This window comes from Pithys albifrons, chromosome 5, assembly GCF_047495875.1.
Source record: "Pithys albifrons albifrons isolate INPA30051 chromosome 5, PitAlb_v1, whole genome shotgun sequence".
Lineage (NCBI taxonomy): Eukaryota > Metazoa > Chordata > Aves > Passeriformes > Thamnophilidae > Pithys > Pithys albifrons.
In genome coordinates, this window is record NC_092462.1 from 61,439,749 (window position 1) to 61,453,469 (window position 13,721).

The window sequence follows — 13,721 nt, forward strand, 5'->3', positions numbered from 1 at the left end:
AGGGTGTTTTAGAGGAATGTAATGTAAATGCTATCTATTTATTTATTTTTATGTTAATTGTGTGTAGGTGTTTTGAGTTCAAGTATAGTCAAAGAAATACAGTGAGTGAAATCTAGAGATTGTGTTTAAGTTCTTTTAAAAGCTCATGAAATAAAAATAAAGAAAACATATATTTATTTTCCCCAAAAGAGTAATCTCACTTGTGTTTTCGAAGCTGCAATTAAAGCTAATATGTGAAGCATAAAAATAATAGGTAATAATGAAATGTATTAAGCAGTATGCTCTATTTTATTCTTGAAAGCATTTCAGAAGAGTCTCTGTGGTGGTAGTTATTTTTTGGAGAAAAAAGTGACTGCACAAGTTTTTAACAAAATTGTTATTGACTTTTTGTTTTATTTTAGTAAATGTATTTGTTCTTCCTCTTTTTTAAATGAAAACATATTATATAGTTGACATTTAGTATTATGGAAAAACTATACTACAAGCATTAGTGTTAATAGCTTAGTATTTTAGTCCTTTTCAAATTAATACCTGTGGTAACTGGATGATTTTAGGCCTGTTCTAATGAACAAGGCCTTACTGATGTGCAAGGAACAGTAATATGTGGCAAAAACTCCACATTAACCAAGGTAAGCAGTATAAATGGGGTGCAGGAATTCCCTGTTAGATGAAAAATCTCTGAGAGAAAATCTCCAGAGCCTACTAATTAAAGACCTTCAATATCATTTAAAAATAAAGCCTTTTATGTAGTAGGAGAGCATTCTTTTCAGCTGATAATCAAATGACACTATTATACAGGCTTACTAGATTTGCAAATTTACAAGTTTTTACAAGTCAGTTGGGTCCCTTCCTCAGGAAATCAGTTGAAGTTTTTTTTCCTGTATTGACTCAAAGAGCCTGGTTGTCCTTAAATCCTTCTGAATATATTTGCCTTATAATTTGACTGCATTGGGTCAACACTCTTACAGAAACTGTAATGCAATAAAAAGAGAGAAACTGTTCAATATAGTTTCCAATTACCTTAGGATCAGATTTGGAGAAGCTGGAATTTACACAATAAATTCTGTGCAAGGCTTGAGTTCCATGAGGTTTTAGAAGTATCCGGTGCTTTTCAACATAAAATACTGTTTGGAAGCTTTTCTCTGTTTCCAGTGATTGTAAAATGATAAAAATGAAAATACATGTGCATCTTGAAATGTGCATTTTACTTTTTATAATTTTCTGAACCATACCTTTGTGCAATTGAAATCTTCATATATAAGTAACTAAGCATCACTGTTTCTACTTAGTTAATTTTTTCATGATAGTGATTTTTTTTTGCTTTGCCATGTTCTGCAATAAAATTCTTTATAACTAATTTACATTTTTTCCTTAAGAAAAATATGTTGATTCAGATGTGCTCTGTGAGCTTTATTTTGTAAAAGTCTTTAGGTTACACTGGAATCCTCAATATGCTTTGTGCTTGCAAATGGAATATACAATATTTAGTTCTGTCTCGTTTTTGTATGTAGTTAGCAGTAAAGTTATTATAAATTGTCTTAGTGTATCCTGAAATAAATTTGTCCTTTTTTTGAGATGCGAATTTGTTGCATTTGACCATGCAATTTTAATTGTGGTTTAATTTTAGTTTTGCAAATAAAATTAATGTCATTCATTACTTTTATTTTGGCAAATTATTATAAAAAGAAACTTGAATTTGCATAAACCTGTAAAGAAAAGTACTACATCTGATGTGTTTCCATTAATAATTTCTAAGACAGGTGACTGAATGGGCTCCAGTGTAATAATTTCTCCTTTCTTCAACTTATTTTTAGTTGACTTGGAGCATATGCGCACAGTGAAAGCTGACAAGCACCAGCGATTTTGTCAGGAAAACAGTTTCAGTAGCCATTTTGTGTCAGCCAAGACAGGAGATTCTGTAAGTAAGAAAAACAAACTTGTAGATGTCTGTATTTTTTTCTGAGATGCAGCAGTTTTATTATACTTCACAAACAAACCTTTGAGAAATTGAGCTGCTCCAAGTCCTTTTTTGCTTCCCTAGTTGAATAAAAAATAGATATTTTATGAGTGTATGTTATTGTTATTAAAGTACAGTGGCTTCCTTTCTGATTTTCAGTTTGAGGTACAGATTGTAATGGAAGTGGTCTAGCTTATACCTCAGCGTGAGAACCAAGGCCAGCAAAATCTCTGTTTTCTATCAGCCTGTGGTTGAATATATGCCTTCATTCCAGGTAGAGTCCCACCTATAGACCATCAATACAGAAACTTCCAGCAATTGCTAAATAATGTGACAAGACCCTATTGCAGTCAAAGTTTTTAATATGAGTCCTGAGCCATGAGAAGCACTCCCTCTGCAGGTCCATTGAAATTTGAACATTCTGGCACTTGTACCAGATGCTTTGCAGAGTGCATTTTTGAACAGTCTTTTGACTCTGAGCTAACTGGGTTATTTGTTTTAGTTGGACACTTATGAAAGAAAATGCTCCTTTTCAGCTGACACTATCAGTCAAATCATATTGTATTGTTTTGCTTGATTTCTGTCACTTGCCTAATGTGTTTGTCATTTCCATTAAACAGTCCTGTATCTGTCTCCATAATATTACTGTTGACAACAAAATTTACTTTATGTTATTGAACAGTAAGACTGTATTCGATTACATGGAAGTATAGTTCTATAACACAAATGTAATCACTTGTTGTTTTAAGGTCTTTGATTAAACTTCTGCAGTGGAGTGCCTAATTTTATAAGATAATAGTTTTTCTGTAAAGTCTAACAATACTGCTGTTATAAATGCAGTGAGTTCTTCTTCTCTTTATAGTTTGTGTTAAATCTTTGGCATAAGTTTTTGTTTAAAATATGGAAACATAGGCTTTTAGTGCTAGAAATGAAAGAAGAAGTTTGTAATACTTCACTCAATGAAATGTGCATCTGATAAAATGTGTTCTTCTCTCAAGGAGACATTTATGTGAGATTTGTTAACAAGAAGAAAAATCAGTTAATTTTAAAATGTTGGCATATCATTACAAATTATGAAGGAATCTTTATTACATCCTTCTGATTCATGAATTACAGCAGCATTCCACTATATATGCTTAATATACTTTTCATAACTTACTGTTTAAAAACAAAAGTAAATCAACATACCTAGAAAGCATTAATCAGAAATCTCTGCCTAAATATCTACTAACAAAAGAAGTAGTTTACAGTAGCTCATTTTTAGTTTCAATGTAAATGTAGTTTCAATATAAATTTGAATTTATCCTAGACAGTGATTTACGAAGTGGCTGTCCCTTGCTAATGTTAATATAAACTAGAGGAGTCTTCCTCAGTTAAAAGATAAATTATTTGTCTTGTTTACCTCAGATCTTTCCAACAGACTTGTTTGCAAACAATGATTTTATGTACATATAAAAATCTGAAAGTCTCCTCTGGGTAGAAAATTTTTCATGAAAGATTTAGTATAGCTAACTGTCTTACTGGCTGTCAAATGGTGTAACTAAAGCACTGAACTTGAGTCTGATTATTTGTGGACAAAGTGCTTTCAGGGCAGGTAATGTAGCTCAACACCTGAGACCTTGGTGTAGGTTAAAGTAGGTCTCTGGACCCCAGAGTGTCTGTTCAGTATTTCCCTTGTTGTGTGGATATTTGTAGAACAGACCAGGACTTGACCATGTAGTTCAGAGAAGGAGCAATACTTTTGGAAGCTACCACAGTTTGTTGGTTGTACCATTCATTTCTTACTTCTTTCCATCTCAGGTATAAGGAGAGATTGTGTGCATGGTATTTTTCTGAATTTTCTCTAAAAATTTGGAAATTACTGATAGCACGTACACAGGCCTTACCTTTTGGGGGTGGCATGATGAAAACCAATGTAGTTATGTTAGTAATTTAGATCGTGAGCTCAGGCAAACAGCCCTAGAGATAAAATACAACATGTAGCTTGACAATAAGTGTTCAGCAGCAGTGCAAGCTTAAGATGCACTTCTTGAACATCTGTTGTGTTCTTTAATCTCATTTAAAATGCAGTTGCCTAAACAGTAAGATAGGTGGACTGGACTGAGATGAATTAAAGGAGTTATTTAGGGATAGCATTGCCACCCAGTATTATGTGCTAAACCATGTCCAGAGTCTAACTCTGTCAGGCTGCTGCTGCAGGCTGTCTGACATCTTGTTTGTTCTAGATCCTTCTGTCCAGAATATAATGCTTTGTAAGGCTCTTCAGAATTCTTTCATATTGCTGTTTTTTTCAAATGTGCATAGTAGAGATTTTGGTGATGTTGATGCACAGTTTTGTTGTTCTCAATTTCAGAAACCTACTTCTCTCTTGCACAACACACTAGTAATAATATTTTTGTGCTACACATTAGTGAATACCCTTATTCATATTTTATAGCACTGAGAGTAGTATTTGAGAGTTGGGTTGTGTAAAAGCTTGTTTAAACTTAGGTCTCTGGAGGCAGAGTAGAAGTGTTGCTTAACAATCCAGCATACTGTTCATTCCTTGTACCATTGTTGAGTTATTTTCTCAAATTTTTAAACAAAATTGAAAGTACCAGATGAGGTTATTTTCAGATCTGCTTTGCACAAGTCATAATTTTGTATATCTCATTGTTTACAGTTCAAGAATAGTTTGATATATGTGAAAGAGCCTCAAGGATGTCTGTTTCTAATCATTTAAATGCAATTTATTTTTTTCCATAGGTCTTCCTGTGTTTTCAGAGAATTGCTGCTGACATACTCGGCATCAAATTAAACAAAGCAGAATTGGAACAATCACAGGTGATTTTCCACAAATACTTGGTTTTTCTCAGTATTTTATTTACTATTAAAGATAAACTCATTGCAGATTAATAACTGTCCTTGAAATCAATCATGTGTTGTTCTGAAGATACTTACCTAATTTCGCAACAACTTTTTAAAAGTAAGTCCTTTCTTATCCATCATGATAAACTTGCTGAAATAAGAAAAAAGGTGTTCAAAAAATTAAGAAAAAACTTGATTTTTAGGAATGTTTCTTTAAAAATAGAACTTGAGTTTCTATATGTACGCATATACAGGTCACATCAAAGATATTCTTATATATATATATTAAAGTCTGTACATTCATGTTGGATGCAGTTTTAATGACAATTGTTCTTCTTTAATTCTATACATATTTAAAAACAGATTTCATTTTAGAACACTACAAATTTAAGTATCAGAAGGCATAAGCTTCTGTGAGTGGAAATGTTCTAAAGCAATATTCATTGCAGTCATATAGCAAAATTTTTTATTTGTCAGTCAGGAATTAACTATGTTAAATCCTTTCTTTGGTTAATCTTAGTCTTCACTGTGTGCCTGTGTAATACAGGACTTCAGTAGTGACTGTCTGCCATGGGGAAGGACTACTGGCTTTTTCAGGTCACTGTTTCCCTTTTTATTTGGATGTGTGAATGAAGAAAGAATCTAATTCTGATTCAGTATACCCATTCTCAACAGCAGGCAGACCTTGGAGTCATACTTTTGGGGAGCTGTTATGGCTCCCTGACATCTGCAATGATGTTTCTCACTGTACACTCCCAAATAATCTCCCCTTAAAGGAGTTGCACAAGTTCTGCTCTTGTGTTTTGTTCTTTGCATTATGAGTGTTATCTTAGGGGGTTTCTGCCATTGCCTCTGTGGAAAAGGACTGAGAAAGGGGAGAATGTTTCCCAGCGATACACGGGAAGGTCATCAGGAAGGTTGTCCCCCATTTTTTACATTGGTTAGTGTTAGACAGGCATGTGAAGGGAGGGATTCCACTGTAAACACATGGAAAACGTGCTGCATGTCCTGCTCCAAACTGTAGCAGAGCTTTGTTGCAGTTCGTGCTGTTCAGTAGTTGCTATATGCAAAATGGCCCTAATGAGAGCATTGGTTTAGCACCATATAAATTAACTGGGAAAAGATGTTTTTGCTATTTAAAAAAATTTGAATTGTAGCCATATCAATTAAAATGTGAACACTTGCTTAACTGTCTACCAGTTGGAAGTCACTTTGTTTTTGTCAGTGAAATTTAGGAGATAAAAATGTGTTGATTGTTCAAATGAGAAACAAGGAAGAGGTTTTCTTATATAATCCCTTTTCCTTTGCCACTTTCTTCTTCCTAGATCTTTCTTCTAAAAATATCTTTTCTGCCAGTAAGACTGTGTGCATAGGTTTAAACCAAAAAGTTTTTCTACGAACTCACTTTCAGAAACCTCAAAAAAAGATTATATTACAGAGGCAACCCTGCATAGTGATATTTGAGATTAAAATTATTTAAATTTACTTATTGAACCAAGAGGTTGCTGTTTTAATGGTGTAATATCCTGGAACTGCTAGTTACTACCAGTATTAAACAAGTACCACAAAATTAAGTCAACAAGTTTATTTAAAATAAAAGGCAAGGCATTTCTTATATGCAGCTTGGTATCCTGCTTTTTGAAATATACAATAAATATGTAATTTCTGAAAGTGTTTTGCCACAGCACTGTTTACAATCTGTGTGGAAGTGGTTGACTAGAGAACTGTATTGCAAACAGTAAAATTGTAAAATATACTTACAGAGCATACTCAACAAGCAAAATAGATTCAAAAAGCTGTAATTTATAGGTTGAGAAATATTGAGTGTGTCCTTTCAATGATCTGGTATTGCTAAGGTACCATCCATCTGTTGTTCTGAGTTCTGTGATTATTTGCATACAAATAACTGAAAACTTAAAGTTCTTTAATTTTTCTTTTGTCATTTAGTTAACACTGGAAGGTCAACCTTAGACCTGTATGCTGTGTGTGCTGTGTTCCATAACTCGGGTGTAAGATTGTATAGAAAGGTATGCAAATACCTTAAATATAAAGGAGGATATGATAAAAGGGGTTATAGAGAAAGTTGTAGTTTTCTAAAGAACGTGTCTATTTTTAGGTTATTTTTAAAGTAAGAACTCCATATTGCCCTGACTGAAGAGTACATAACTTTCTATGTCAAATTGATACCAGCTTTAAGTAGGCTTCCTTGTACCTTACTATTGTAATTAATTTTTAACTTTGTTGAGCAGATCAATGGCATATGCAATATGTGGATCAAAGTTAACTTTACACAAGTTGCATTAGCAATAACCTATAAATAGTTAATATGCAGAAATTAAATACTCACTGTGGCTCACATTACTTTTAATGTGAATCCAGGCTCTAATAATAAAAAAAATGTAAAAATATCCCTGAAAACCTAAGAACAACAACAATTAAAAACAAAAAAAATCACCCCAAACCTCTCCCTCCAACAAACAACAAAGATGCAAAGCCAGTAAATAGATTTGGACAGAAAAGGAATGTCGCTGTTCCCTTTCAGATGCAGCAGAAGTCCCCATGTGATGAAACATTGTGCATGTAGCTAAAGACTGAGAGCTGGAAAGCAGCTGCCTGACTTGCAAAGTTCTGTTAATTGAGCATAATTTCAATGTGCTCCAAACAAGCAATAGCTCTTTGTTACCATTAAAATGTTTGCTTTCTTTGAGAGTGTTATTTTGAGGGGCTGGTAAAGATTTCCCCCATTTAAGTTAGAAACCAATGGGAATGGTATTGCAGTGTCTGTTAGCTCTGTTTTAAGGCTCATTGTTATATGGAACCAACTACCCACATCACTTCTTAAGATAGAAAAGGGAAAATCTCTACATAGAACTGGCAAAGGAAAACTTTAACCTTCATATCCTGGAAATGACTAGAAAGACATTTCTTGAGAGAAAGTCATTAGTCTGCATTAGAAAAGCCTAATTGAAGTAATGTGCAGATGCTGTTTCCCAACAGCATGGAGCTGGTCTCTTGGCTGGAAGGAGGTGGTGTTAGGATGCTGCCATTATAGATTTTTGGTTTACCACAGACTCATATATGACAGTTACAGGTCCCTTAGTGTAGTGGTGGTGGGTTTTTTCCCTATTCCATCTATACAATGGGCACAGGACTTCCTTAAATTGTGGAACAGTTACATAGCAGTATTCCTTAAAATTTTTAGGCACTGAATACTCTAGCTACCGGACTATAAAAGTAGATAGGTAGATAGATGGATGTTAAATAAATGTGATAAATATCAATTACGAATACCTAGTCTGACAAATCCTTAAAGTATGCAATTGTTTATTTGGATTTAATCTTTAAGTAAAGAGCAAAAGACATTGTAGCTTTTACAAATGTGCCTACTTACATGCTGGATTATATATTTGAATTTTCCATATTTTTTGTAATGTGAGATTTCCTCATTTTGTAAACTGAGAAGGTTGCTGCTTGAATGTGTTCGTCAGAGGACGTGGGCATATGTTCATTCAAACTAGGTGGTAACAAAGTATAAGATGGAATACTGAATTTATATAAAATGCCAACAGTCAAATGCTTTATGTGAATTACGTTTTTTTTATTGTCTAGTATTGAGGATATGCTTTATAAATTTTTTCTAGCACTCTTGATTTTCTGCCTGAAGATCATTATTATTATATTTAGAATCAATTATAATTGTCACAGTCACTAGGGAGGTCTGAGACGTGACTCATAGGTGGATAGAAATAACAAATAGGAATCCCAAGCACATTATTTTAACTTGTATGAATTTGTGGAGTTTAGCTTATGACTTTTGAACTTCGATGACTGGCAGAACTGCAGAAGCTCTTGTGGAAAGCGGATGGGGTTCTTGGTCCCTCTCAAATTAGCATCATAACATCTGTTAATTATCTGCAAGAACAAGCCTTAGAACTGCTGCATTGTTTTAGAAAGCAGCTGCAGCAGTTTAAGATATTAATGCAACCCAAGCTATTTGCTGCTGCCCTTTTGCTGGAATGTATTGCTCCCCCAGCAGAATCAGAAAATGGAAGGTGATCGTGTGCTTTGGCCACATCAGGGTGAAGTTGAGCAGCTTAGTTTAGTTTAGCTTAAACTGCTGCTGAAAGTTGTTTTAAAGTGAAGCTGCCAGACTTTGTGCTGAAGCGGATGAAGTGCAAGTACATGTTACATTCCACCAGCTCTCCTTTGGCAGCAATGATCTCCAGCACAGCAATAGGACAGACATTTGGGGGTGGTAAGTTTTTAAACTATCTCAGCTAGAGCTACTAAACCTTGTCTGTTAACATGCTGAGATGACTGTTAATCAAACCTTTATTTGGACAAAACTGTGGTGAAACAAAGAACTACATTACTCTTTATGCGTGACTGGAAAGCAGAGCATGTTTTTTGAAATGGAAAAGTTCCAAAGTAAGAAAATTGCAGATTCTGACTTATTTTCAGTCTCCAAAATACTCTCTTAAATTGCAAGGGTCTGATGAAATTTGAGGAAATAGCTCCTTTACTAATCAAATGTTTTTCTTTCTGTATTTTTTACTTTCAACCATAGTGTAAAAGCTGCATGGGGTACAGCTTTGTTCCTTGGTATTGGCAAGAGCTAGCATTTTTGTAAGTGATGTGTAGTTTTCTGTCTAGCTAAATGCCAGTTCAGCAAAGTAGTGTGTGTGCGCCAGCTTTGTACAATAAAACCTTTGGCAGATAAGTCAGACCTGACGTACAGAGCACCTGCACCAAGAAGGGTTATTTCTCATTATTGACAGTGATTTGAACCATGGCAATGATATGCCTGACATAGAAACTGATGCAAAGAGGCCCAAGTTTTTAATTACCATGAAGTTAATAAGAGATGTTGTAGTGGTATTTTTTTAGCCTTATTTGGATGAAATTCCTTTGGGAAATCCAAGTCATTTATGATAGTCAGTTTCTTGCTACAGTGTGTCTAAGCATGGGTCACTAACCTGCCTGTGTTTACAGGATGGGATTTAGACCAGTGATTTGAGGAACAATTAATTGCCTACTGATTGCAAGACTTTTTTTTTCTTTTTTTTTCCCCCCTGAGCTCTAGTCAAAAGATTGGTATGAGGAAAACAGGTCGTGTGAGGTCAGATAATGCTGTTTAATGCTAAAACTCCTACTTACTGCCTTACATGGGATTTGGCAACCTTTCCCTTGATAACATCAGGACAGGAGTCCAGTAAATCATGAATGTTGTCCACAAGATAAGATAATATGAATGTGATCAATTAAATTCAAGAAGAGTACTTCAGCAGCTAATAAATCCAGGTCCCTTACCAGCCAATTCAATTACTGTTGCTTGTTTGACATAAAGATTTTATTTACAGAGATAATCTTTCATATATACTGTTTATATATTCATATAATCTAGTTTATCCGTTGTTTCCTTTAAAATAATAGTATCTATTCATTTATTCATTCATTTTAACCTTGAAGATACATTCCATGAAAGTTGAATAAGTTAGGAAAAAAACATTAAACTGTTTTACTGTATCTTTCATAGCAGGCGTACCTCCTCTGCTTCTTTGCTGAAATTGTTCCATGAATTTTGCTTTTCTTTGCATGAACACTCTGTTAATAATGAAAAAGCTGTTAACAGATTTGTTTCTCTTTAAGGGGAAAAATGAGAACCTTTTCTTTTTATATCAAGGAAAGAAAAAATAAAAGCTTCCAGCATTTCGATGTGAAGTTGTTAATTTATGCCTCTGGTTTGGATTATATGTTTTAAGTATAATGTGATAGCTAAATTACTTCAAAAGGTGCTTGCATATGGCTACTACACTTGTTACAAGCTGATAATGTAACATTTAAGTATCTTAGACTTAAAGCAGGAATAGGCCATTGTCATCTTTCCTCCCACTGAATTTGCCTGTCTTTTCATTCTGTCCCTTCTCCTTTGATACACTTTTGTTGATTGCATGAACCTTTCACTTTGGTGCGTTGAAAGGGCATGTCCTCAGAGAAGCTCAAGAAGCAGCCCTGGAGCTGCTTTCAGCCAGACGTTGCTCTTATATCAGCCTAAGGCCAGAAAATACATTTATTTTGCATCTGCGTAATCTTATGTTATTAATTCATTCTTTTCAGCTTCTGATTAATCTCTCCATTGTTTTCCTTCTCTTTTCTTTCTACATTCTTCTCCTTGCCCTCTATCCATCATGTTGATACATGGTTAACAGCATGTTGTCAGGGCAGAACTAGTGAAATATCCTGAAGAAGATAACCAACATCACAACACTTCCAACTGCCAGAGCAAAGTCTGCTCAATGCAGTAGTTCAGGTATTGGTGGAAAACTTGGGTGGCCTTTTTTTTATAAACTGAGTTGTTGTTATATAAAGTAACAAGTGTTACAGTAAGTTCTATTGGAAAATTACATTTTGTATAAGTAAGCGCCTGTACTACTCAATATATTAATTGGGAACTCTGCGTACAATTAATTACATAGTGTTTCTAATAACCAGATGGTTTGTAGAAACTTTGAAATACTTCATATTACTGTATTCAGTGCTGTACCTTCAAAGTATTACATAGCTGTCTCATATGGAGATGGACAGAAATTGCAATGTCATTTCTTTCTCCTCAGATGGGAGAGACCATCAGTCTTATCAACTGCTTTGTAAATAGAATGGGTAATATCCATTGGATCTGTATTGGAAAATAAATATTTGTGGCTTGCAGAACTTCTTTTTATGTTAATTTAGTCTTTAGCTCATATGCTTATCGAAGGTTTTAGTGAAATAGGGCTGTATTTGAAATTTTCTTTGAATTCTGTCTCCATTTTTTTTTTGGTGAAGTGCTTGGAGTAAAGATGAAAAGAAAAACTTAAGTACAATTTTCAATTACAATTTTGGCAGTTATTCTTAAAGAATGAATGGCAAAATCTTGCAAACAAATACTGTTTTATTATCTTTATACAAAACAATTTTCCTGGAAGTAGAACTGTATTTACTCATTTAGCAAAAAAGTCGTGTTACATTTGTAGTGTTCTGAAAACTTACCAAGGCACTTGATTTTGCATAGTATGGATAAACTGATAATTAGAATTGGCACCTGATAAGACTTTTGTAAGGTTAGCACAAACCTGTTTTGTCTGTTACTTTTCTCATCATGTTTTGTAGAAAAACATCTGTTAAATGCTTTTCCAGCAGACAGATTGTATTTTCTGATTGTTACTGTGTTTTCTTTTGTGACAGAGAGTGGTGAAGGCAGATATTGTCAACTACAGTCAGGAGCCGGTGACAAGGACCGTTAATCCTCCTAGAAGCTCCATGTGTGCAGTTCAGTGACCATCTTCTCTGGTTTGATACCTTTGCAGTCCTCCTGCCTTGACACAGGCTCTGGGATTACCAGGAACTTTAACTCTGACCAGTGCAACAATGCAATTAGAGGTTTCAAAAATGTGTTGCACGATTGTCCATTAAGAAGCATCGGGCAGTTTTTTCACGGTCTGAAACCCAAATGTGAGACCACACATTTTGAAAAATTAAGGTATATAATATTTTAAATTATATTTAAATAAAACTGTATAGTGGTATAACTGTTTATATGTTTCCTCCTCTCTATTTGACTGATACCAGAATAAAAATGGATGAAGCCCTGCATTCAAAATGCTTTTAAAGTCATCACGATGGAAGGGTATTTTGCCAAAGCATTTTTAAAAATGTTTTCTTTGTTGATCTAAAGCAACACTCAGCAAAATGTAACTTGGCAAAACTATTGCTGGAATAATTTTAATCATGTAATATATTTTATCCAGAGATAATTTCTAAAGTGTTCTGTTAATATATATCCTTAGCACAAAATGTATAAATTGTATCCAGTGAGAAACACTGCTTGAAATAAAACTGTTATTATAAAAATAGTTACTTTTATAAAATCCTGTAGTTGTATCCATGGATGCTCTAAAAAATGCTAGTGGTTTTGTGTCTTTTTATTACTACATCAGCATTACTTCTTGCAGTAATAGATGGGCTTATATGTCTTTATGAATATGGATGAATCTCAGTCAACAGTTTGGTCGTTAAATGTTGAGTGATATATTCAACATGCATTAGAAACTGTTGATAGATCGATTAGGATTGGTCACTTTAACTAACTAATGGAATGACTTTGCCTGGTACTCTTTTCTTTCTAATTCAGAGTAAATGACAAAAAAAAAGCTGTCTGCTCTGTGATCTTCACACTTCTCTGTCACTTTTCTGGCAGTCTCTTAGGCATGCAGTTCTCTGCTGGCACATCTGAACAGAAAGCTAAGGAGTGAAAGAAAAAAATTAAGCCATCTCAATTCCAAACTGGAAATATTTTCCTCTTTAAACTCTAGAATGTGCTTTCTCATAACTACAAAAAAACATTTTGAGATTCAGAAAATTAATGCAACTGTGAAGGAAGGTTGTGTATCACAAGTGAAAATGATGAGATTCTTCAAATGAATGTTCCTATTAAACTGTTCAAGTAAGTGCTTAATAGTTGGAACAATGAAACAATTAGTAGTTTAATAAAATAGTTGACTTATTTTAACTCTGTTAAAAAAGATTGCAGATGGCAAAAGAGTGCTATTTGTTAGCTTGCCCCACATAGTTTTATAGTGCCATGATGCGACTTAGTGTGTAATATTTTATTATTCAGATGTGAGGAATACTAAGAAAGAAGCTAAGATATTGAGAAATTATTCTACACTAAGGTAGGTGTAAATTTGCAGTAAATTAATTATTCTGGGGTTATAGTCTGTTCTTGCTCCTGTCCCATGGAGTTTGTGTCCCACTGCATAGCTTTACCATATAGTTAAATGCAACTGTAAAGTGAAGTCCCTTCCACTACCACCAGATGAGAACTTCTCTTCAAAGAGATTTTGTAAAGTAGTTGGTAAGTTTACAAGTTTATGACCTC

General features: G+C 34.1%; 1 protein-coding gene across 2 annotated transcripts in view; it reads left to right on the forward strand.

Annotated features, from left to right (window-relative positions):
* The window catches only part of RAB28 (RAB28, member RAS oncogene family), a 62,207-nt gene extending 49,830 nt beyond the window's left edge, over positions 1-12,377 (forward strand). The window contains exons 5-8 of one of the 2 annotated variants that reach the window (XM_071556788.1): positions 1,815-1,918; positions 4,703-4,780; positions 11,014-11,114; positions 12,029-12,108. In XM_071556788.1, the coding sequence (XP_071412889.1) occupies positions 1,815-1,918; positions 4,703-4,780; positions 11,014-11,109 (278 nt within the window). In that variant the 3' untranslated portion in view covers positions 11,110-11,114; positions 12,029-12,108. Of the gene's footprint in view, positions 1-1,814; positions 1,919-4,702; positions 4,781-11,013; positions 11,115-12,028 lie in introns of both variants that reach the window. The other variant, XM_071556789.1, reaches the window with a different exon arrangement.
* The last annotated feature ends 1,344 nt before the right edge of the window (positions 12,378-13,721 follow it).